This window comes from Propithecus coquereli, unplaced genomic scaffold, assembly GCF_000956105.1.
Source record: "Propithecus coquereli isolate 6110/MARCELLA unplaced genomic scaffold, Pcoq_1.0 Scaffold122, whole genome shotgun sequence".
NCBI lineage: Eukaryota > Metazoa > Chordata > Mammalia > Primates > Indriidae > Propithecus > Propithecus coquereli.
In genome coordinates, this window is record NW_012136303.1 from 5,979,765 (window position 1) to 6,005,332 (window position 25,568).

The window sequence follows — 25,568 nt, forward strand, 5'->3', positions numbered from 1 at the left end:
CTGTATAAATAGCACTAAATGTGCATGAATTAAACAATTCAATCTCAAGGCAGTTAGACTAAAAAATATAAGATCCAACTATGTTCAGTCTATGGGAGACATACCTTAGATTTGAAGATACAAATAGATTAAAAGTAAAAGGATAGTAAAAGATATATCAACAGCAACTATAAGAAATCTGGAGTAACTATAATGATATAAACAAAATAGACTTCAGAACAAAAAATGTTACCAGAGATAAAAAGGAACATTATATAGAAAAAAACACTGCAGGAGGGGCTTCAAGATGGGTGATTGATAGCATTTCATGCCCAACTCCTTCACTTAGAAGAACCAAAATAGTGTATAGACAGTCACACTTGAAATACATTACCTAAGAGAGTGTGCTGGAATCCCAGTACTTTGGAAGGCTGAAGCAGGAGGATCCCTTGAGGCCAGGAGTTCAAGTCCAGGCTGGGCAACATAGCCAGACACTGTCTCTACAATTTTTTTTTTAATTTGCTAGGTGTGGTGATGCACACCTGTAGTCGCAGCTACTCTAGAGGCTGAGGTGGGAAGATCACTTGAGCCCAGGAGTTCAAGGTTACAGTCAGCTATGATTGCACCTCCGCTCCAGCCTGGGTGACAAAGTGAGTTCCTGTCTCTGAAAAACTAAAAAGAAAATAGTATGGAAGTCTCTGAAAAACCCAAAAATAGAACTATCATATGATCATACAGTCCAGCAATCCCATTATTGGGTATTCACCCAAAGGAAAGGAAATCAGTGTATCAAAGAGATACCCAAACCCTCACATTTATTGCAGCACCATTCACAATAGTCAACACATAGAATCAACCTAAATGTCCATCAGCAGATGAATGGATAAAGAAAATGTGGTCTATATACACACAATAGAATACTATTCAGCTACTCATATAAAAAAAAATGAAATCCTGTCATTTGCAGCAACATGGATGAGCCTAGAGGACATCATGGTAAGTGAAATAAGTGAGGCACAGAAAAACAAATACCAAATGTTCTAATGCATATGTGAGAGTTGAAAAAAAATTTGAGCCCATGGAAGTAGAGGGTAGAATTGTGGTTACTAGAGAGTAGGAAGGGTAGCGGGGAAGGGAGGCTAGAAAGAGGTTGGTTAATGGATATAAATTTCAGCTAGATAGGAAGAATGACTTCTGATGTTCTGCAGCTCTGGAGGGTGGAAATGGTTAACTATATTGTATATTTTTAAAAAGCTAGAAGAGCAGATTTTAAATGTTCCCTACACAAAGAAATGATAAATGTTTGACGTGCTGAATATTCTAATTACCTGATTTAATCATTACACGTTGTGTGCATGTATCAAAATATCACTCTGTATCCTACAAATATGTACAATTATTATGTGTCAACTAAAAAGAAAAAAAAAAGAACATCTACAAAAAAACAAAAACAAATCCTACAGCTAATGTGTTGAACAGTGAAGGACTTCTCCCTACAGGGGGACGAAAGACAAGAATGTTTTCCAAGTGGCAGCAGCGCGTCCTGGCGGAGGTTCTCCTAGTGGTGGCATTTCTCGGGCACCACAGTTCTCACTACAGCCCCAGGACGAGGCCGGTTGTGTTAATCCATGGAGATCTCTCTCCCCTCACTTGGCTGCGGGAAATCAGGCTGAAGTGACTGAGTCCGCAAAGGAGAGAGTAAAGGAACAGTTCGGTGAACTCTTTATGGGTGGCTTAAGCTTTGAAATCACAGAAGAAAGTTTGAGCAACAACTTTGAGCAACGGGGAAAACTTAAAGACCGTGTGGTCTTGAGGGATCCTGCGAGCAAAAGTTCAAGTGGACTTGGTTTTGTCACGTTCTGGTCCTTGGCTGAGGGTGGTGTTGCCATGGCTGCAAAGCCTAAATCAGTTGATTGATTGTAGGGTAGTGGTTGAGCCAAAACGGTGGCTTGAGAGGCTCGTGTAACTGTGAAGAAGCCATTTGTTGGTGTTTGAAGAACATCCCCTTAGAGATTACTTTGAGGAATATGGAAAAATTGGTACCATTGAGGTAAGCACTGATAGGTGGTCTGGCAAAAAAAGAAACTTTGACTTTGCTACTTTTGATGACCATGATCCTGAGGATAGAACGGTATTGCAGAAATACCTACCATGAGTGGTCCTAATGCAGAAGGAAGAAAGGCTTCATCTAGGTAAGAAATGCAGGACGTTCAACGTTCTAGGAGTGGGAGAGGCTGTTTTGGGGATTCACGTGGTGGTGGTGGACATTTTGGATCAGGACCAGGAAGTAACTTTAGAGGAGGATCTCGTGGATATGGAAGTGGGTGTGGATTTGGGGATGGCTGTTATGGGTCTGGGGGAGGACTTGGAGCTGGCAATTTTGGAGGTAGCCCTGGGTATGGAGGAGGAAGAGGGGGATACATTGGTGAAGGACCTGGATATGGCAGCCAGGGTGGGGCTACCGAGGAGGTTATGACAACTATGGAGGAGGAGATTATGAAAGTGGAAATTACAATGATTTTGGAAATGCTAACCAGCAACCTTCTAACTATGGTACAAGGAGGAGTGGAAACTTTGGTGATAGAATGAACATAGTAGAAGGAACCATATGGTGGAGGGAACTGTGGTCCAGAAGGCCATGGAGGAAGTGGGGGTTACGGTGGGGGGAGCCAATGTAAGGTTCTTCCTGTCTGCCATGGGCTTCACTGTGTACGCAGGAGGGGGTGAGAGCCCAGAGGTGACAGAGCAGCTTCAGGTTATCGGAATAACACTGGAAAGGAAACTCTTATCTCAGTCACGCATACATATGCAGTGACACGGCAGAAGACACCAGAGCAGATGCACAGAGCCACTTTGTGACTAGATTGGATTATTTCATAACATCCCTTTACTCTGGAGGAAGGATCATAAAGAAAAAAATGCTTTTGAAACAGATTCTTACCTTTTTAATTGTTGTTTCTTTCTAGTGGTCTTTGTAAGAGTATAGAAACATTCCTTCCTTGGTAAGGTTAAATTTGTAAGTTTTCAACTGACATGTGAAACTTTTTTTAAGATTTTTTTCTCAAAGTGTTTAAAAGCTGTTAGCCAGGATCATGGTGTAATAAGACTTGATGTTTTTCCTTTAAAAAAAAATTAGAGTGCGTGCGTAGAGTTAGGAAGCTTTTGTACATTTGTGATTTAATAAAATAATTTTAAAGGGAAAAAAAAGAATGTTTTCTCTCACCACTCTTTATTTAAAGCAGGAATGAACAAAAAATTTAATGTTTTTTAAAAGATAATACATAGAAAGCTAAAATTTAAAATATATCTACTAGATTTTTCTATACATTATATTTACATAATGATTCTGATTTTACCTTTCCAAGAGCAGTTGCTCAGGAGAAGTGAATAGCAACCTAATAGTAGTCTCCGGGGCTTACATTGCCTTCTCAGGCCAGCTATCCCCTCACAGAGCAAAGCATTGAAGAAGCAAGTGTCCCCTCCCTACCCCTCTCCCCTGCCCCTTTTGTTTTTACTGGAAGCATTTCTGAATAACAAATACAAAATAAGGTTTGGACATAAACCAAAAGAGCTACATGACCACCCCGATTCAGGACTGTGTTTCATTTGAAGAGACCTGGCACAAAAAAGGACAAGAATTAGCCTTCATCCACAGGGATACGGCAACAGGAGCCAAAGATCACACAGAAATGTCATTTGCAATCTCTGAGCCAAGGCAAAGCTAGTATAAGCTCATCCGTAAAATGAGTGGATTTGACCAGGTGGTCTGTGGTGGCCCATCCGGCCTGGCAAGGCAGTGTCACAGCCCAGATCTTCCACCCTGCAAGGTCTTGCCCTCTCGGCTGAGGCAGATGCAGAAAGACATCAGCCCTCTGATATAAGGAATAACTACATTGGGATTAAAGCAGATCAGTAAAGTACAAATTTTCACCATAATTGTGGGGTAAGTTAATATTCATTAGTTTGAAATTTATGTATGCTGTAAAACTGTGGTGAACTACAGTCTTAAACGCATAAACCAAAGACTTCCCCCTGAGTATATAAAATTCGAGAGTAAGCCCAGTGAATTACTCCCTAAATCCTGGGAGTCCATAATCTGCACCCATGATGGCTCTCCATTATCCATTTTTTTTCCAGGTCACCTGGACAAGGGCATTTCTTGTCTCTTGAAGAGTCTGAAACACCTTCTATATATTAAAAAAAAATCTTCAAGAAATTATGATTCAAGGATTTGAAACCCTAATGTTATTGGCAAAGCTCCATTTTTATGAAATATAAAATACTCTGTTCCTTCCACTCCTAATAGCTCGTCGGGAGGAGCCACTATGAAATCACGTTCCTGCAGCATTTCCGGGTAGCGGAACACTGCTTGCTCGATTTCCACTGAACATCACACAGGAGCGATGAGCTTCATGTCTTCCATTTATTCCAGGGATCAGGGCAATCTGTAATTTGATGCCAAGATGATTATCCTGTCCTGCCTTCGTTATTTGGGGCGTTGTTGTAAACTGTTCCCTCCTTTTTGGAGAAAGACAGACTCCAGATTCCATCTTCTTGGCCAGCTCTTTTGCAGAAGTTACGTTAGTTTCCACAACTACAGAGTTAAAAGTAATGCCTTCCATTGTTCTGTTGGGTCTTGCAAAATATTAAGAACAACTTCCGGCGACACTTGTGTTGCTGTTGCACCCTCTTTAATGGCCTTTTCATATAGCCCAATAACACCATAGGTGCCTTTACTTGCTGACAGCTTTGCTTTGTAAATCTAGAATTTAGCAAATTTTTCAGCCTCAGAAATAATGGGAAATATGGTAAATATTTCATTAGAAAGTACGCCCCTTTCAATGAGCTGCAGACATTCTGTCAGGGTGTTGTTAATCTTATTGGGCAGTTCGAGTTATGCTTTCTTCTCTTCTTTAATACCCTCCCAGAATGAAATATTCATTTCCTTTATTATTTTTTTATTGTTGTTTTAAGTCTCATAGGAAGCCATTTATAGATTTTCCCCCTAGATTCCTGCTGTTCTTCCAGTTGTTCCCTTTGATCCTCTACTATTGTCTTCTTTTTAATATTTGGGTTAGTTTGGGACCCTTTTGGGACTCCTTTTCCATTTTTGATTGTGTCACCAGTTTGAGTTTTGGGAGCTGTCTTGTTCAGAAAATGGTTCTGGGAAAGAGCCTTTTTCAACTTGGAGTCTAATATCCGTGATTTTGTTGAAAGCTGTGGTGGCATTTATCCCCATTGGTTCCATTTGATCTTACGCTAGGGGTGCTTGGAACAACTGAATTAAAGCTGCCAACTGTCAAACTAGGCTTGATGAAAAAGCTTATGGCTTCTGATTTTTGCAATACACTTGATTATTAAGGTCTAAAACAAGGTTGAGTGGACCGCTGATCTTGCTTAATATTTAGATGTCTGTGGTTACATCCTCCCTGAGGCAAATCCAGGTGTGTCCTTGGTTTGGTATGTTTTACTTTCTGTTCAGTAGGAGGGTATGACTGTAACTTACATGTGTTCTTTCATATTTAACCCTGAAACCTTTATATTCTCGACCTCTGTTTTATTGATTGATTGATTGATTGATGCTTGAGTCCTACTAAGGGTCTGAACAAAGTGAGAGGGAACTGTCCTTGGTGATTTTTCTCCTGGTCTTGCAAGATCTGCTCTAGAGAGTTCCCGTGATTTTACTGGTAGAAGCCTGACTCGTGTTTCTCCAACAAATTGTATTAACTCTCTGTTTCAGAACAGCACCATTCACTGAACTTTTGCCTAAGGCTCGTTTAGGAATCGAACTGCTCTTGATTCAATTATGAATAATTCTTTGGCATTTGTATGTACCAGAATCTAGCTTCCTCTTAGAGTCCAATAAGGTTTAAGGCAAGTCCTCTTTGTTTATCTCTTAGAAAGCTACCCAAAGATTCATTTTCAACATGGGTATTGCCCACAGAGCAATGTCCTTGATCTGTTACCTGCTGCTTTATGGTTTGCAAATCCTATACATCGAGTGACCCCATGGGTTTTCCTGGCACTTCTCCTATAGCAGATGATCCAGCTCATGCTGCTACTGATGATTGCTAGGAGGCTTATAGTTTGGGTTAGAAGGAACACATCTTAAAATTAGCCTTTTGCTCAGCTTTGGTGGCTCCAACTTTGGCTTCTGGGATTCTGTAATATTGGCTGGTCTGGGTTGGAGTTTAATGCTGATGAGCCTTGTAGCTTTGACAGGCAAAATGGCATGGTTGGTAACATTCTTTTTGGGTAGATTTAGAAGATGGTAGATTCAAGCAGTTACTCTTGGTTTTTAGATAAGGCTTGGTGTTTGGGCTCTTCGGGTCTCTCTTGGCTGCTAGGTCCTCCTGGAGCTTTCTCTGCTTTAATTTTTTTAAGTATAAAGAGTGAGCATATATAATTTACTGTACAAATCAGAACACTTTGAAAGTAAAACACTCATTAAATATTACATTGTCATTGGTTTTTAACTATGACTCCACACAAAATGTTGAATTTTTTAAAACTTTTGGCTATGTGACCTCCACTCTCTGATTTAATTTTTAAAGATTCCATAAACTAGGAAATATTAAAGGCAGCTCTAACTGAGGATGCATAAGACCATTATGGGGGAAAAACAATAAAATTGCAAATTGAAAGTCATAAAAGAAAACCTAAATAATCAGAGGTATACCACGCCCATGAATGGGAAGACAGTATTGGAAAGTTGTCAACTTGCCCAAATTAATATATGAATTTAATGCAATCAAGTAATAACGTCTAAGAGGGCTTCTCATGAAACTTGACAAAATGATTCTAAAATGCATTTGGGCCAAGAATAGCCATGACAATTTTGAACAAGAAGAGGTGGGATAAGTGGCCCAAAAGAGGTATCAAAACTTATAGTAAAGCTATTTTAACTAAACAGTGCAGTAGAGGAATGCCTCAGAGATATTGTAGGGGAATGTTGTAGCTGGTTTGATCTACTATCCAGACCACTAAAACTTTCTCCATGTCAACAATAAGGCTATTTTTGCTGTCTTGTCATTCATGTGTTCCTTGGAGTAGTGCTTTCAATTTCCTTGAAGAACTTTTCCTTTACATTCACAACTTGGCTGTTTGGTATAAGAGACCCAGCTTTTGGCTTGTCTTGGCTTTCAACATGCCTTCTTCACAAAGCTTTATCATGTCTAGCTTTTGATTTAAAATGAGGGATGTCTGATTCTTCATTTCACTTGAACAGGCCATTGTAGGGCTATTAATTGACTTAATTTCCAATATTGTTGGTCTCAGGGAATAGGGAAGTCCGAGGAAAGGGAGAGAGATGGGGGAATGGCCATTTACTAAGCTCACCATTTTATAGGGGACAGTCTGTGGTGCCCCAACACAATTACAATAGTAACACCAAAGATCACTGATCACCATAACAGGTATAGTAATAATGAGTAAGTTTAAAATACTGTGAGAATTACCACATTTTGTGGTACAGAGACACAGAATGAGCACATACTGTTGGAAAATGGTGCCAATAGATGCTGTTTGTTGCCACGAACCTTCAATTTGTAAAAAACGCAGTATTTGTGGAGTGCAATATAGTGAAGGGCAATAAAAGGAAGTATGCCTGTATTGACAGAGAGATAGACAAGTAGATCAATGCAACAAAGAGCTCATCAAAAGAACCACAGATTTATAGACAGTTGAAATACGGCAAAGGTGGCGTTGCTTATCAGGGAGTGCTGAATAATTTATCCTTGTAGAAAAAAGCTAAGATTCCTACCACCCATAATACACACACACACACACACACACACACACACACACACACACATACACACACCCCAGAAGAGTATAGCTAGATTAAAAACATAAATGGAAAAGTCAAAACTTGACCCAAAATTGAAATTTTTTTTTTGTATAACAAAATCTCTGAAATAATACCAACACTGCAACTTTGTGGACCACACTAGAGGAACAAGAGGGACTCTCCTACATGCATGTGCCCAAGGAAACAAATATAAAAACGCTTGTTGCAAAGTTGTACTAAACCACTGAACAAAAGCTTCGGTATCACTCATGAGAAGAACTGTGATGTATTCTCACAGGAGAAGACCACAGAGCAGAGGAAAATTAATAAAATGAAGCTCCATATATCAACATGGATAAATCCCACAAACTGTGCTAAGCATAAAAAATAAAGTTGCAGAGTGCTCTGTGCAGTATCATAGCATTTACATAAAGTTCCAAACATGCAAAGTACATACAGAAGTACTGTATATTGCTTAAGGATTTATACATATGTTGTAAAAGTATAAAATCATGCTTGAGAATGATAAATTCATGCTTGAGACCAGTAAACACCTAATTCAGGACAGTGTTTCTTAAAATGACCTGAAGAACATAATAGCAAAATGTTACTATTTTGCAAAGATAGGAGGGTAGGTCCGTGGATTTTTTAATATTATTTTCAACATATTTCAGAAGAGAAAAATGTTTATTCAACTTGCTGGTGATTTCAAAATGTATGTGTTAAAATGAAATAATGCTTGCAAAAGCCCTGAATAAGGTAAAAACTGCTCTGAAAATTGAGGACTATTCATGATAAGGGGCAGGATGGAAACTTCTTTTCTTGACCCGTTTGATTCTCTCTTGGGTGGAGTCAGGGCCAATTTGCAGCTCTGTACATCAGGGTCGAGAGAGACATCCTTGCGTCCTGCGTAACCAAACTCCATCCCTGACTCAGTTCCGAAGCTCTGAGGGAAGGAACGTGAGGAGGGTGTGTGGAGGATGTGTGTCTGCCATGGGGTGGCAGTGACAGAGTGAAGGGCAGGGGTCTCGAGTGACCTACAGGTCTTTGCAGCTTCTTCTCCCTACTTGAGCCCTTTGGCGAGGAGCCCCTTGGAGAGAGCGGGAGGCAATGTCACAGGGCACGTAGGAGCCGTAGGGGAAAGATCGTTCATTCATTTGTTTGTTCGCTCATGTATTAAGTTCACAAATATTTATCGAGCACCTAGTATGTGGCAGATTCTGCTTGGTCTGGGTTCATGGCACAGATCAGAAATGAAGCCCCTACGTGCTTCACCCCAATACCACTTTCTGGGTTCTGAACTCTCTCCCGTACCCACATTCACCTTTGCCACTAGTCAGAACCTCCAACTCCCTTGGACAGGTTCTATTAGTTGATTTTAGCAATACCTTCCTCATTCATTGCAAAGATATATCATATGAAAACGGAAATATATTTACCGGGGGGACTCTGGAGCTCAGGTCTTGACCTTCATCCCACTCCCACACCTTGGACCCCCACCTTCAGGGCTCCAAGGAACGTAATTTGAAAACCTTCCACCTCCAGGGCACTACGCAATACACAGAGTTAGAAGCCTCTGAGAATTCCAACAGTCATTTGGAGGAAATAAGAGTGTTCACAACCTTCTCCTGAGGCTGGATCACCCCTGGGGGCACCATGTGACTTTATGGGCTTTCCCTGGACTCTTCTTTCCAGCCATGACCGTGGTCCTGACCTCCCTCCCTAAGGACTAAAGCCCACCCCAAACTCACCTGTCACAGGTTCTACTTCCTGTAGATGTAGGTGACTGTGAAACTTATCACCAGCAGCACCTTGAGGCCCAGGAGGAAAGCCACAAAGATAAGGGCAGGCGTCTCTGGACCTAAATGCCAAGGAGCAGAAGGGGCCATCAAATGGGGCTCTGTGGGTTTAAATGCCCTCTCTGAGGTCACGTAGCCAGGCAATTCCAGAGCCTGCAAGCTGCACCTAATTCTATCTGATTCCAAGCCTATGTCTTTTCTCCACACTTAGCTCTCTCTTGGAGATGAGATTACCTGGACCTGTGAGCCTCACCTTGAATTTGGCTAAAGGAACACTGATTTGAATACCTAACATACACCAGCCAGTGTGCCAGGCTTGGAGGTACATACCTGAATACAGTCAGCTCCATGTCCCCCTAAATCCTTGTGGCCATTTGCCATAATCTTGCTGCAATCTTAGGAGTTTGGTATCTTCAGCACCATTTTATAGATGAGTAAACTGAGGCTCTGAGAGGATAATTGACTCAGTTGCCTAAGTTGACACAACTATAATTACTGGAAAGTAAATTTTAAAATGTTACCTGAATTCCAATAATAGTAATAGTAGTTGACATTTATTGTAAACATATATGTAGAGTTTTTATGTGTTAATTCGTCTAATCCTCATAAAGACTATGAATTAGGAACATTTATTAGACCCTATCTACAGATGAGCAAACAGAGAGGTCACGTGCTTATGCAAGAATTAAGTGGACGAGCCTGTTCTATCACTGTATCAAACATCACACGGCGCCCAGGGTAAGGCTGTCCAAACAAGCCTTATGTACAGGCAAACTCACTTCCATACAACTCAAACAGACAAGGCTTTCAACAAGAAACCCCTGCTGACAGCCACCACCGAGTCACCAGGAAGTGAGCACACTAAGCTGAACTCTCTCTTGGGAATTTTCAAAGAGGTTGAGCCAGGAGAACATTTTTTCCCCAGAAATGAAAGAACCTTTCAGGATGGCCACATATAAAGGAAGCCACTGGCCAGAAACCATACTGGTTATTTAGCGAATCACAAGCTTGGACAAGATCCCAATAACAATCAAGCTTCCTCTCCTCCCTGTGCCTTCTGGAATCCACTAGGATACAGAGGTGGCTCCAGGTGGCCGCAGGAGAAGAGGTGAACCTACCTGGGCTCCCAGTGGACTTGTATGTGGTGTGGGCTGCCGTGGAGAGTATGAGGCTGGCCCGTATGGGAGGCTGCGTCTCATGCTGCACCATACAGGTGAGCACCCGCTCAGCCCCCTGCATCGACCCATTCACCAGCAGCAAGCTTTCCAGGGTGTAGGACCCATCGTCATTCTTCTTGGATGTGGGTTGCTCAGTTCCTTTGAGCATATGGCAGTCTTCCAGCCAGGTGAGTTGCACACTCTGTGGATAGAATCTCTGCACGTGGCAGGTAGCCAGCACCAAGCCAGAGGAGGTGGAAGACTGGGACACTGTCACTGCAGGGGGAACTGGCAAAGCCCAGAGAAAACAGGCAATTACTGCGGGAACCTAGGGGCTCCTTGAGGATGGGGTCATCTGCTCACAGCCTAGCCCAGGGCCTGCCACAGGGGAAGATTTAGGTATTGGTCAACAGATGCATGCATAGGAAATACATGATTGAATGAGAGTGCGAATGGATGAAATACATGGTTGGATGGAAGGATGGAAGGATGGATGGATGGATGGATGGATGGATGGATGGAAAAATGAACGGGATTGATGAAAGCCATCCTAATCTTTCTTTTCTTTTTCACCTTTGCCATTAAAGATAAAAAGATGACGTATGAATTCCATCGAAGGAGCCACAAATCATTTGACCCACTCTATGACTAGATAATTCTGAGATTTGAAGATTCATAGACTCTAAGTCTTGGCATCCATGATACTGAGATTTTACATAGGAAGGAACTTCAGTTTAGAGAGGTTAAGTAGCTTGCCCAAGGTCACAAGTGGCAAAGCTTGGATTATGCCAGAAATAGTATGTTTTACGTTTCTGCTATTCTGACACCTGGACTATAAAGCTATAAGCATTTATGATTCTAGGCTTCTGAAATTATGATCTATTGACTTCTAGAATTTTTTCAACCAGATTTTCAACTATGCAGTAGAATGCATCCACAGTGGGGAAAATTGGAGAAATTTGCAATCTTATGGAACATTAAATATTTCAGTAGATTTCATATGAACACACAATATGGTACAGCTCTAACACTAAACTAAGGGCTGGGGGATCTGGATTCTGGTCCCTGCACTGACACCATAGCCGACTGCAAGAACTTGTGCAAGTCACTTTCCCTCTGTTTCCAGAAATTATGAAATCCTCTAGGATCAGATCAGTTCTATAAGTCTAGTTAAGACGGATTTCAGCTCTCGGTCTAGGGTACAGAGAGTAACTCCTTACTTAGTGCAATTTGAAGGGGCTATGAGCATCTGACCCCAAAATATTCTTTTCTCATCCTCAACCCAGCCAGACTTGTAAAATTCTACAAATGATGCTGCTAATGGGTTGGACAGCCAAGGCGAGGCACTGTCTCAGAACTTTCTTCCTGTGCTCAGTCTTTCCTTCTCAGCACACAGGCACGGCACAGGGGTCTCACCAAGCAAAGAGCAAGACCTGAGAAGAGGGCACCCAGGATGCTGAAGGCCTGGTAACTATGGCAGTGCCCATGGAGGACAGGCTAGGGTAAGATGCCACCAAGCAAGTGCCATGGGCCCTAAAGAGTGGCAAAGACCAAAAAAAGGATGACAGGCTCAAATGGCCCATTCCAGCCACCAGGGAGCTCTCCCAGCTGTATGGTGTTTGGGGCAGTGTCAGGAGGACAGAGGCCTGGGCACAGCTGATGACAACTGCCTCCGTGCACTGAATGGCGGTGTTGGAGGCAATGTGTGCACACATGTTTTCTTATTTAGTTCTCACAAAACCAAATACCGTCAACACTGAAAGCGGTTTGGTATTGGGGAGAAAAAAAGCACCACTTAGAAGGGACCCATACAAAATCAGGCCCCAATTTCATAGAAATTGTCAAAAAAGAATTGGATGAAACTTCATCTTGAAAAGCATTTAAATTATAAAAACAATTTTATTTAATTTATATTTTTATGTAAATACAGAATATTGTTGCAACTGTGCACCAACTCTTAGAAGGAACAAGTATTAGGAGTGGAAGGAAGCTGGCATAATTTTTTCCCCAAAACTAACACTATAGTACCAACAAATCTTTCATTTAAAATTTCACACTACCAGCCCAATCATTTAAAGGTAATTTGGAAAATGTATTTGAAATTATTTGAGTGTTTTAGCAATTTTCACAGGGGCCTCTTTTCATCAAAGTGTCCTCTTCTGAAGCGTCCACAGTGTCATCATCACAGATTTTTCCTTCTCTTCCCTTGTTAACTGCGCAAAGGCTTTGCCTGGGATGCCAGCAATTCCCCAATATCATTTGCATCAACTTCTTGAACTACAACTTTTGCAAGATCTCCAATTGCACTTTGCAATGGATGTGAATTCGATTTTCATGGTACGGTCTGATGTTTGCCACGCTTCAATCAAGGCAAGACCCACCTCCTTTAGCAGAGGATTTCTGGACTCCACACCACCCCCGCCACCTGATCTCAGGCAAGCGGTGCTGGACAGTTCCTCTCACGCTGAGTCCCACCTTGAGTTCCCAAAACACCTTCCCACCTCTCTGCCTCGGATTTCGCTAGAGCCGTGAAATGCCACCTGGTCCATGCATGCACATTCAAGCCTCCCCTCTGTCATGGGACAATTCTGAGACACAGTCTACACAGTTACTCAGAGGGTCCCCAGCTTAATAACTCACCCTATCTTTGTTGTCCCCCCTTCCCTGTCTCTTTCTCCCTGCTCCACCACCCCAACCTCTCAGTATCGCCTCCCGACCACCTGCCCCCACGTCCTGGTTCCAGGCTCTGCTTTCAGGGGAACCCAAATAAAGACACCCACAAGGACATTTCTATGACAGGAGACACAATCCACGATACATGAAGTGTTGAGTAGGGAGAGGTTTTCAGTGGGAGCTAATTTTATAAGCAATGAATTAACCTGGGAGTATTTCTACTTTCTATTACTTTTGCTTCTCTACACAATTGTCCTAGCTCCAGGGCATAACCTAATAAATCTTCAGATAAGGAGGACCCCCTGACCTATTGTTTTCCTATTTTATAGCCAAAGATACTGAAGACAAGAGAACATAAGCAACTTGCAAGGGGTCCCACAGCTGGGAGATAGAGCAGAGTTGAAAGCTGGAGTTCATGCTAAGGTCTCTCATTAGCCAGCTTTGCAACTTTGGGCAGCTTCTTTGAACCTCAGTTTCCTTATGTAAGCCATGAATGGGACAAACAGTACAGGGAAGTTGTCAAATAAGAGTGAGGAAGTTGTTAAATAAGTGAACCCACAAAAATGTGCTCTACTGCCTGTCCGCCATGCTCATTCAAGACACTAACATCAATATAAAAGGATGTGTTTACTTCCATGATAATAGCACACTTATTCTCCTATTTTTCAGTTAAGAAAACAAATAGATTTTGTAAGATCCATTTTGTAGATTTGAAAGTCCAATGCACATTTAAGGAATTAATTTTACTGCTATGCAGCCTTAGACCACTCAGTTGCCTTCTCTGAGCTTTAGTCATCATTCCAATGGGATGATTATTAAGATTCCTTCTGGGCACAATACCCTGTGACTTCACTGAATTCACAGGTCTACCAAGCATTGGTGCAATCCAGGAAAATCAATAGAAAAGTTAGGTTCATACCCAGGTATAAATAATAATTTAAAGACATCATAGTCCCTAAAATTTAGAAGTTCTTAAAGTCCTACAAATCTTCTTTAGATAAAATAATTATAATAAAATTAAGTTCCCAGAAGATAAATATTCTGTCTCCAGACAAGAGAAGTGAGTTCTGAGAAGTAATGTGAATAATAACAATAACAATAATTAACAACAATTGCCAGTTCTGGGTGATTAGTACGAGCAAAGCACTGTGTTAAGGTAACAACGCCTGTGTTTACAGGTAGTATTTCATTGACTCCTTGCCACAGCCAAATGAGAGATGTGCCGTTTTTCAACGAGGAAACTGAGGCTCTGAGAAGTCCACAGTCCAACCCTGCACTAATGCGGCCAAGCAAAGAGAAAAATCTTACCGCGGAGGTACTGGTCCAGGCTGATGGTTTTCTGGAAAAACAGTGTCGAATTGTGCTCGACGTGGCACACAACGTAGGAGAACACATCCTCATTCTTCAGCGGGACCAACACACTACTCGTTACATTGTAGGTGTGTCCACTATGGCGGACGCTGGTCTGGGACTTGGGGAGCTTGTGTTTGTTTTTAAACCAGGTCACAGTCACGTGACGTGTGGAGAACCCAGAAATCGTGTAGGTCAGTCGAATGCTTGTGCCGGGCTCAGATCGCTGCAGGGGGCTTTGCAAGTTGTAAGAGTGGGCGCGCCTGCCTGCAAGGAGAGACCCTCCCATAAGAGGGCACAGTCGTGCCCGAATCCCAGCGTGAACAAACCCTCAGCGTCTGCATCAAGAGCCCCATTGCTTTTCCATAGGGTTGAAAGGTTACTTTCTGATAGGAGCTAACTTCTGAAGCTGATCTCAGAGGCCGGACAATGAAACTACAGGGACCACAGCAGTTTGTAAGGAGGCTGACGCTTGCTAACATCACACAGCAAAAATCAAACACCCACATCACATTTACCCTGTTTCCGGGCTCTTCCCTAACTCACTGAGTTTTCCCAGCACCCCTAGGAGCTGTCGCTATCCCCATTTCACAGATAAGCAAACTGAGGCTCAGACCAGCTAGGTAACTCGTCTAAGGTCCACAGCTGGTCACTGGCAGAGCTGGGCTTCTTAGCCAGGCAGCCTGGCCCTAGGGTCTGTGCCCCTGACCACCCCTCGACCCCACCCTCAGGCCCTGGAGAGGGAAGAGCACCTCACTGCTCAGAGGCCAGGTCTCGGAGAGAAGTTCACACCTGGGTCTTGGAGTCCTGCTCAACCCAAGTTTGCATTCCCAACTCCTCCCCTGGAGCCCGAGCAACTCAACTCTCTAAGCCTCGGTTTCCTCACCTGTGTAATGAGGATGATTCTTAATGCTCAGTTAAGAAATTAAGTAAACTAACTAGTGTAGAGTATGTGGCACATAGAAAGCACTCTATAAATGGTAACTATCAGCATCGTATACTCACAGTGATCATCTGAGGAATTGTTATTAATCATATTTTTAATGTTAACAGAGAAAGAAAAGGCTCAGAGAGGGCTAGTGACTCACCCAAGGGCCTCACAGCAAACAGAACCGACATTGCAAGCCAAGAGTTCTGACTCTAAATTAAGGGCCTTTTGGTCACATCACAGCTCCCGCCTCTACTTCTGCACAGTGGGCTCTGCACGAATCAATGGTCTTTAATATCGTCCCACTTTCTGCCCAACTCTGGGCTAGGCACTATGGGGACTGCGAACAGTCATTGCAGGGCACTTACTGTGGCCCCATTGTCCAGATGCCAGGCAGGAGTGAAGGAAAGGAATCCTCACCAGGGCCTCTCGAGTTGGGTATAACAATTGTCATTGCACAGATGAGGACACTCAGAAAGGGAATGGCTTTGCCTGTCATCACACGGCTGGGCAGTGACAGCCCTGCCATGGGATCTTGATCCGTTTGACTCCAAAGTTTGGCCACCTCCAAACAGAAGAGGCAGTCCCCGCTCTAAGGCTGTGAGATTCTAGTCACAGAGGAAGGTGTCAATGGGATAAAACCCCACGCCCTGGGCTTTCCGGAGGCCCTATAGTTGAAGTACCGATTGTGAGAATTGAATGGTATAGACAGATATGCCCACACAGTTCAGGAAGAAACATGTATCAGCAATAGAACACGTAAGATTGATATTTGAGAAAAGACTTGAGATAACACTAAGGTTTGTATTCTCAGGCAGGACAGGAGAGAAAAATATAGAAAAACTCATTGAATTTGTGAACAGATAGCCCTGTGTTCTAGTCCCAGCTCTGCTATTTGAAACGTCTGAGACCTTGATCCCTGTGCTAGCTCTCTGGGCTCTGCCATAGGATCAGATAACCTGTGTGCACAGTGGGTGCTCTGTGGGTGGCAGCCAGTAGGAACAGAGGCATGGGGGCAGGGGTGCCGATGAAGGCTGTCATGGGCCGGGTTGGGGAGGGACAGCTTCGAGGGTATGTTAACACCCAATAGAAAGGGGCCTGAATGCCAGAAAAGGAGGGGCCGCCCTTCCCCCTGCGGACCACAGGGCACCACGAAGCTGTACAGGGAAGCGCAAGACTGGAAGGGAGGCTCCCAGGGGGTTAATCTTGCAGCTGTGGGCCAGATACGCTGTATGCAGGAGAAAAATAAGAGGAAAAAACTCAGCTTGAGTCAATAAAGAAATACCGCACTTGCTTCTTCTGATCAGACGGGGCCCGACTGGAGTTTTTCACCCAGACCTGTGTATCCTGCTGGGTGAACGTTTTTCTTATTTCTGCTGGACAACAAAAAAGAGCACGGAGAAATGTAAAGCCGAGTGGGATCATTCCCCCGAGGGCTCTTACAGCAGCCAAATAAAGGCCAGTCCTGTCGGGGAGAGATAGAAGGCAGGATGGAGGGCCCTGTCGGGAAGCTGGGCTGGTTTTGCCTGGCCCGCCCCTCTCGAGTGGTGGCCCCCGCTGGGATACACATGCACAGACGCACACAGCCACGCTTCCCAGGGGAGCTGTCCTTCCCCGCTCCACGTGGCTCTGGATACCTGGCTTACCCCCGGCTCACCCGGGCCTGTCCAGTCGTAATACACCCTCCACTGTCCACCCCACACCTATCCCCCCCGGGGCCAGCGATGCATTCCCCCAAACTGGTCCGAGCTGCACCAAAGGAAAGCAGCGCGCCGCCCTCGGGGCCTGAACTGCCAGCAGGCAGCGCCCCCTTGTGGAAATATTATCTGAGGCCACGGATGAGACAGGGAGGAAGAGGAGGGGAAGTAGAAAGAGGAGGAAAGAGAGGAGGAGCTGCACCCATCCTATGTGAGAACCTGCATCAACCCTCTTTCCCAGCTGAGTCAAGAATTCCGGACTCTCCTTAAAGTTGACTTCCAGAAACTTCCAACTGAACCAGTCTTGGTTAATAGCCTTCCCAGAAGGGATTTCGGTGCCCGGCCGTCCTTAATCTCTGCCATTTCTTGCAGTCAAGTGTCAGGCGGAGAACGTTCAACATCAAGAGCTCATGGAATTGGGGACGGGGAGTCCCACTGCTGCTTCCGGGTGAGGGTGTGGGGGAGGGAGCGAGGGCACCTCCCTTCCTTACCTGCATCCAGCGCTGCCCGAGCCCTGAGTCCCGACCCTCTCCAGCCCTGCTGCCCAGAGGGCTGGGCCAGAGGCCGCACCCACCTTGCGCATGCCTGGGCGGGTGAGCTCGCAGGGTGATGTTGGCCTTGACAGGGGGCTCCTCATCCTGGACGATCCAGCAGGCGAACTCACTCCCCTCCAGCGTGGCCTCGGCCTGCCACGTGTGCTCCAGAGCGTATGTCCCGTCGGGGTTTCCGGTGACCCGGGGGGATTTCACGATCTGGATCGTGTGCCCGTTCTCCATCCAGGTGAGACGCAGGTGGGAGGCGGGATAGAAGTGGCTGGCGTGGCAAGTGAGGTTCACTCTCTCTTGCACGCGGACGTGCGTCCCAGAGGCCTGGGTGGTGATCTTCAGGGTGGGGGTAACTGGACAGAGGGACAGAAGGTAAGAGCTGGCGAAATCAGCCCCTGCCTGCAGCCCCCGTGTCCCCCTCTCCCAGGGACCAGCCTCAAGATCTCTCACTCTTTTTAAAGAAATAATTTTTTCTTGTTTGCTCCATGTAAAGCAAATCCGGCTAAATGTTAATATTCATTAAATACGGGTAGGGGTACACAGGTGTCCCATGTATACTTCTCTGTAGTTTGAAATATTTCCTAAGAATTATTAAAATGCAATGCCCATGAGGACAGGGACTTTATTTTGCTTGTTGCTGCATCCCCAGCACGGACAGCAGTGTCTGGCAAACAATGGATATTCATTTATTTGTTGAATGAATAATAAACATTTAAAATCCAAAAACGATAACAATGATATTAATAGAAAAAGGTGTTCGGAAAGGGATGCTGGGGCCAGGTCATCGCAAGAAGATCAAACACTCAAAAGTTACTTACTGTGTGCCAGGCACTGTTCTAGGTGCTTTATAAGGAATAACTCATTTAATCTTCTCAGGAAGCCCCAAAATTCCATCTTCTCCTAAGCCCACAGGTCGTAATTTCCTTCCCATTTTACAAGCAAACTGAGGCACCGAATAGTCAAATAACTTGCAAGATCAGACAGCTTGTGAAAGTGGCACAGCTGGACTGAAGCCCAGACTCTGGGCTTCTGGAACCTGCGTTCCAATCACTGCACGTGTGATCGGGAGGCAATGAGGAATTTGGGTCCTCGTTTGTGAAGAGGAGCTTTCGGCGAAAAGCCTGAAAGCTGATGCTGCCTGGGCCAGCCCCCACCCCATGCCACTGCCCTTTCACCTCGGAGCACGTGGGAGAGATTCATGGTCGCTTGTAGGGGATCCTTCAGGGTCCTGTGGGCGACGCTGCAGGTGATCTTGGATGAGACGTCTCGTTGGGCCAGTGTCACCCATGCCTTGCTGGTGATGGAGTAATTGCCTTCCTCATCAGTCACCGGGTGCTGAGCTGAGGCTGGAAGTTCATAGCTGTCCTTCAACCAGGTGACATTGAAGTCCTGGGAGCCGAAGGGGCCGGCAGTGCAGTTGAAAAGCACCGAATCTCCAGGGGTTGTCCTCTGAGACGGGCCCGTCAGAGAGATGAAGGGCTGCCCAGCTGGGATAGAGAGTGATCGTGACTGCACGTGGGGAGCAGCGCCAGCGACCTGTCAGGCCCTGTGGACCTACTATGTGCCCTGTCTGCTTCCAACCTCAGGGAACATACAGACACACGATAACAAGTAAACAAGCGAATATGAGTGTGGTTATAACTGGGGCTCAATGCCCTCTAGGAAACCCAAAGAATGCAGAGATAGACAATACAGGGAGAACTTATTCTAGAAGGGTGGTCGGAGAAGGATTCCTTGAGGAGATAACATTTTGAGCTGAAACCAAGGAATGAATAGCAGCCAGCCAAGGGAAGGAACAGAGGAAGGACGTTCCAGATGGCAGGGACAGCAGGTGAGAAGGGCCTGGGGCAGGAGAAACTGAGAGGTCTGTAGGACTTCGACGTCATAACAGAGAAGTCTATGTTGAGAAGAGCGTTGTGGGACGTGGTAACGATCTTGATTCTATTCTGAGTGTGACGGGACACTGTTGAGACTTTAAACAGAGGGGCACGGTGGTCTGATTTACATATTTTAGAAGATAACTGGGGTTGCTCTGTGGAGAATGGGCAGGAGGGTGGCAGGAATGGTAGCGGGAGACCCACGGGGGTGCTGGCACTCACCTCCAGGCCCAGCTGACCGTGGCCTGGACCAGCGTGGTGAGGAAGGCGGAGGGGCTGGAGACTCATGCGGAAGGTATGGCCCACCGGACTTGGTGATGGACGGGATGGGGGATGAGGGATGAGGGACAGTGAATGATGGATACATGATTCCGAGTCTGTCTCCAGAGCGGCGGGGAGGATGGTGGCCTACTTTCTGAGATGGGGAGAACTGGAGAAGGACTGAACTGGGATAGGAACGGTATGGTGAAGACTCGGGATTTCCATTTTAGACATAAGTTTACAATGATTCAAGTGTGAAGTCAAAGGTCACTGCAGCGGGGATAGCTGGCCTCCTACTCGGGTTCCTCCCCTCAACACCTCCATGGGTGTGCATCCTCTGCTTGCTCACCTCCAGTGACGGGGAGCTCTCTCACCCAAGGCAGCTTCATTCACCCTCGTGTAGCTTAGAGTATGACAAAATACTTCCTGCTGCTAACCTGGGATCTACCCGCTAGAGTTATCCCAGGAAAACCACGGAATGAGACTTGTCCCTCCTCCCAAGGACAGCCCTACAGAGATCTGGAGCAGGGACCTCTCCAAGTCCTCACTGCATCCCCTGAGCCCCTGCTCTGCACCGGGTCGTGAGTTGGGTGCTGGGGTCCCAGAGATGAATCAGACAGGACCCCTTCCCTTGGGCAGCATCTGGTTAAGTGTGTGTGGGGGGGAAGACAAATAAACCAGCAAGGAGAACACAAGGTGACAGGTGACAGAGGGCAGCCTGTCCTCCTAGCACACAGCTCTGGTCCCTTTTCATGTTATGTTCTCATCGCACCCCCTGCATGCAGCAGCCTGTGGTTTATAAAACGCTCAGGTGTGTGGGCTCGTTTTCATCCATATCCCAGCTGTGGGATGCTATTAATAGGACTATTGTCCCCAGTTTCCAGAAGAGGAAGCAGACTCGGTGAGGTTTAGTGACTTGCCGGAGGTTGCACAGCCTGTCAGTGGTGGCGGGGGGCGGCAGGAGGTCTGTCTGAGTCAGCAAGCAGAGGCTCTTCCCGCGACACAGAGGCCCCTTCGCTCAGGTTTCTCTCTCTGTCTTTCCAGCCCTCACACCTGACGCAGGACTGGTGGCCACCCAGACCAGCGCTGACAGCAGGGAAGCTGGGTGGGAGACGGGCTCCTCTCTGTCCCCGACCTACCCTAGCCCTTCACTCTTGAGTCACACCCTCCTCTGACCCCCAAGCTGCCACCATCTCCCTTTTCCCGTGAGTTCCGTGTTGAGGAAAAGATGCACAACAGCACCTGGCAGGCAGGAGAACAGCCCTGCCGGGTCCTCTCTGCCTCAGTCTCCCACCTGGAACACAAGGTGGCTGGGTTCGGTAATCCCTGAGGGCCTCTCTGCCTGCTCTGAGAGTCTCCGTGGTCAGGACTCGGGACTCACCTGTGAGTCCCAGAAGAAGAGTGGGCAGGAGGGAGCCCAGGGCCTGCCCAGGTGTGGCGGTCATGGTGAGAGGCTCACAGTGTCCCTGGTCCGTGCTGGGCAGCAACCCCTGGATGAGGCTCTGCATGAACCCAGGAGCCACTGCCTGGTTTCCCGACAGCCTGGAGCGGCCCTTATACTCCCCAGCTGCCCAGCCCTCCCCAGCCCCCACCAGGCCTGGAGCAGAGGTTTGAGCCACAGGTGGAGAAGTGGTCACTGTGGCCAAGGCCTCCTTCCAAACCCCAAACCTTCAGGCCTGAGGTCTCCAGCCAGGGAGGCATCTGCCACCTTTGGCTGGGCGCTGACAGTCTCTGATGCCCCATGAGCCGTCGGGGAAGGGGCTGAGCCCCACCTTGAGCTTTGAGCCCCAGAGCCGGCCTCTGATGTGGTGAGTCCTGGTGTCCCCTCTCCTGGGGGCTCCTCCCCGCTGAACAAACACCCCTGAGAGTCTGCCCTGTCCCAGACCCAGAGGTGGCTTCTGGAAGTACAGAATGGATCTGAGGTGGTCCCAGAAGGGCTGGGGAACACAGATGACCAAACACAATGAAGAAAGGACTTCGAAACCCAACCCCTGCCTCACCGCTTAACTAGGCTCACACAGTGTCAGACAGGCTTTTCCTGTCGCCCAGAATTGTCTAGTAGGCTACCAGTTGGGGAAAAATAAATCTGAAACACAGCCAGCAGTTTCCCTAGCCACCCCGTGAAAAGAGGTCTGTCTTTTGGTCTCCCCATTTCTTTGATCTGTCCTTGGTCTCCCCATTTCCGTGCCCTGCTTAACGCAGCTTCCCGGGGGTTAGCCCAGACATAGGTACTGACTGTTTTCATCTGTTTCCCGTTGGAAAACGGCAAGTCACCTTGAAGATTGCTGCCTTTTGTTCACTGCTGTTACTGGCCACCAGCACAGTGCTGGGCACAGACTGGGTCTCCATGGACCTTTAGGGCCAGGTGTGTTCTTGGGACTGATTACGAAGCAGCCAAGCTCGATCTGCTCCAGAGACACCCCATCTCCCCGGGCTCTGTACACTCGACTAACTGAGGGGAGCTGTCAGCTTGGGGGAGACTGTTAGGGAACCTCCTCCCTCCCTCACAAACTGCCCCCCGCCACCCAGCCAAGCAAAGTGCTCCAGGAAGGTGCCCCCCAGAGGACAGGGTGCCTGCAGGAGGAGGAGGCTGGATCCCTTTGTCCTGGGTGTCTCCTGAGGCAACGGCGGACTTGCTGATCCACCTCGATGCCGCCCTGAGCAGGGGAGCAGGAAGCTGAGAAGAGCCAGCAGGGCAGAGAGGCGGGGCGGCAGGACAGCGGCCTGGGCTTCCTCCATGCGGAGTGGCAAGGGGGCGAGGTCCTTGGAGGGGCCCCCACTGAGGAGGGTGGCCAAGCTTAGAGCCTCCTGTCTGTGGCCCACTCAAGAGGGCTGGCTGCTGGCCGGGGGGCCCAGGAGCAAGAGGCTGCAGCGTGGGAGCCGTGAGCCTGGGTCAGATCGTGCGTGAGAGACGCCCCACAGCACACGCGTGCACGTGCACACACATGCACGCACGCACGCACGCAGGGCCCTCCGAGGGATCACACGTGTGCCCCAGGAGGCAGCTGGCCTCCAGATTCCAGCTCTAGTGAACAGCACGGTTGGGCGAAAGAGGTTTACCTTTCCCCGTCTCCGCTCCCAGACCCCAACACACCAGAGGATAGAAGGGGCCCGATTCAGGGAAGGAAGGAGGAATGAAAGAACGCTTCGCCTCTCCCCCTTCCAGATCCCTCAGCAGGGAGTTGGGGGCCGTGCTGAAGCGAGGGGAGGAAGTAGGCGCTGACCTAGACATAATGTTGACATTTTCAACCAGACTGGTTTGGACAAAGTCTTAAGCAGGAGCTGACACAGAATAGCTATGTCATAAAGTTTGATGAAATTATTCATCCATCGTCATCCATTTGTTCAGTAATTATAGAGCAGAACCTTTCTGCAGGGTATCCAGAAATGATGGGCTGTGCTTAAGAGAACAGAGGGGGCAGGAAGGAGAAATTTGGCAGAGCCATGTTGAAAGCAGCATTCAGAAATAAAACTGGGAGCGGTGGCTCACGCCTGTAATCCTAGCACTCCGAGAGGCCGAGGCGGGAGGATTGCTTGAGCTCAGGAGTTCGAGACCAGCCTGAGCAAGAGCGAGACCCCCATCTCTACTAAAAATAGAAAAAATTAGCCGGGCTTGGTGGCACACGCCTGTAATCCCAGCTACTGGGGAGGCTGAGGCAGGAGGATCGGCTGAGCCAAGGAGTGTGAGGTTGCTGTGAGCTAGGCTGACGCCACGGCACTCTAGCCCGGGTAACAGAGCGAAACTCTGTCTCCATTTGAAAAAAAAAAAAAAGAAAGAAAGAAAACCAGTTCAAACCGGCACTCCTGCAAAGTTCAGTTTCAACCATCACACCCACCACAGTCGAGTTACTGGAACTTTCTGAGCTCCCGTTTATCTGTAACAGGAGACGAGTGGTGTCTACCCAGTGACTGAGTCTCGTGCATACAAAGTCTGGAATTTTAAGCATAAAATGGGAGCTTAATAAATGTGAGTTTCCATCCTAGGGAATGTGACCCTCCCCAAACCCTTCTCACCTCCTGTACCTGGTTGCCTCCCACATGCCCTTGTCTCTCGGCTCATAGAAACAGCCGCAGCCACATGTGGGGTTCTAGATCTTCTCGTATCCACTTTAAAAAAGTAAAAAGGAACAGATGAAATTCATTTTAACCGATATTTATTTAATCTAATATCCAAAGTCCTAGCATTTCAACATGCAAACAATGTAAACATATTGTGATGTTTGACATTCTTTTTTCTTTAAATCTTTGAATTTTCTACAAAGTAAAATTGTAGTCCTACCAAAACAATAAAGTCGTATTTAACAGACAACAAAATCAAAATGTACACTGCTTTAGTTTGTAAAGTTAAACTTCGACTAATTACAATTAAGTAAAATAAAAAATTCAGTGCCTCAGTGGCACTAGCAGCACGTCAAGTGCTCAGTAGTCACATGTGGCTACTGGCTCCCATAGTGGCCAGCGAGGTCTTGGGTGAAACATCCTTCCTCAGGGAATCTTCCCTGCCCTAATGCGTCCTGTAGGCTCAGGTACTTCTTTTGTGTAGCATTTATCAAGGTTGTAGTTAAAATTTCAATTTGCAATTAGTTGCATAATGACTCCTCCCCTTATTCGACTATGAGCTCTGGAGGACGCGAACAACGCCCTGGGCAACAACGGAAGAAAGAACGGGCCCCGAACAAGCACCCCAAGAAAAACCGGCGCATGGGCGGATGGATGGCTCCATGGGCAGATGGATGGATCCATGGAAAAATGAACTAGGAGGAGGGTATGTGCTATGGGCTAAGGGAAAGGAGGCACTCCCAGGGAGAAAGCAGAGATGGCTTCCTGGAGGAGATGGGCTTCTGGGGCTCCTGTATCTGCCCTTCAGCTTCAAACACATCCTCTGCCCAGAAGGAGGAAATGGACAATGCCAGGGCTGCAGGGGGCGGGGAGCTGTGGCCGCCTACCTTGTGAGGCTGGAAGGCTCGAGGAGAAGTGGGGAGGTTGAGGTTTCCCGAGGCGTGGCCTGAGGAATTCCAAGGTACCCACCGGGCTCGCCTAGGCTGGGCCACGTGCCCAGTGGGTAAGGCTCGGCTTCCTCCGAGCGGAGGGCACCCCCTTCTTCCTGATTTTAGCACCAGCGGGAAGCGAATCACACCCAGCCTGTAAACACAACCTCTTATGGGGGCTGGGCCCCAAGAGCCCCTTCATGAGTATGGGCCCCGTGCTGGCCTAATGGGTTTGGGACCACAGAGGGACAGAGAGTCGCTAGCTCTTCAGAAAAGGGACATTGACGGTCCCTGGAATTCAACTCATTGCTGCAAGGACCCATGGATCTTTCACCCTCGCCCCATCTTCTTGTCCGGGGCTCAGACTCAGCCTAGACCAGCCACTCAGGTCACTCTGAGGCTCCTGCAAACACAGATCCATCTGTCCCCAAGGTGGTGATCCAACTCCCTGCGGGCAGGCACCCTTCCTCGTCCGCTTGCTCCACGCCCGAGTTCTCGGTGCCTAGCACAGCCCCTGACACTGAA

General features: G+C 46.9%; 1 protein-coding gene and 2 pseudogenes across 1 annotated transcript; 1 reads left to right on the forward strand and 2 right to left on the reverse strand.

Annotated features, from left to right (window-relative positions):
- The first annotated feature begins 1,495 nt into the window (after nt 1–1,495).
- On the forward strand, nt 1,496–2,706 carry LOC105827539 (annotated as a pseudogene).
- Nucleotides 2,707–4,195: 1,489 nt separating this feature from the next.
- On the reverse strand, nt 4,196–5,208 carry LOC105827540 (annotated as a pseudogene).
- Nucleotides 5,209–10,876: 5,668 nt separating this feature from the next.
- On the reverse strand, nt 10,877–21,500 carry LOC105827541 (tyrosine-protein phosphatase non-receptor type substrate 1-like). The gene is given in 7 exon segments (XM_012665734.1): nt 10,877–11,012; nt 14,706–14,748; nt 14,751–14,983; nt 17,954–18,084; nt 18,209–18,270; nt 19,093–19,404; nt 21,437–21,500. Coding segments are annotated over 7 exon segments (981 nt in total).
- Nucleotides 21,501–25,568: the final 4,068 nt, after the last annotated feature.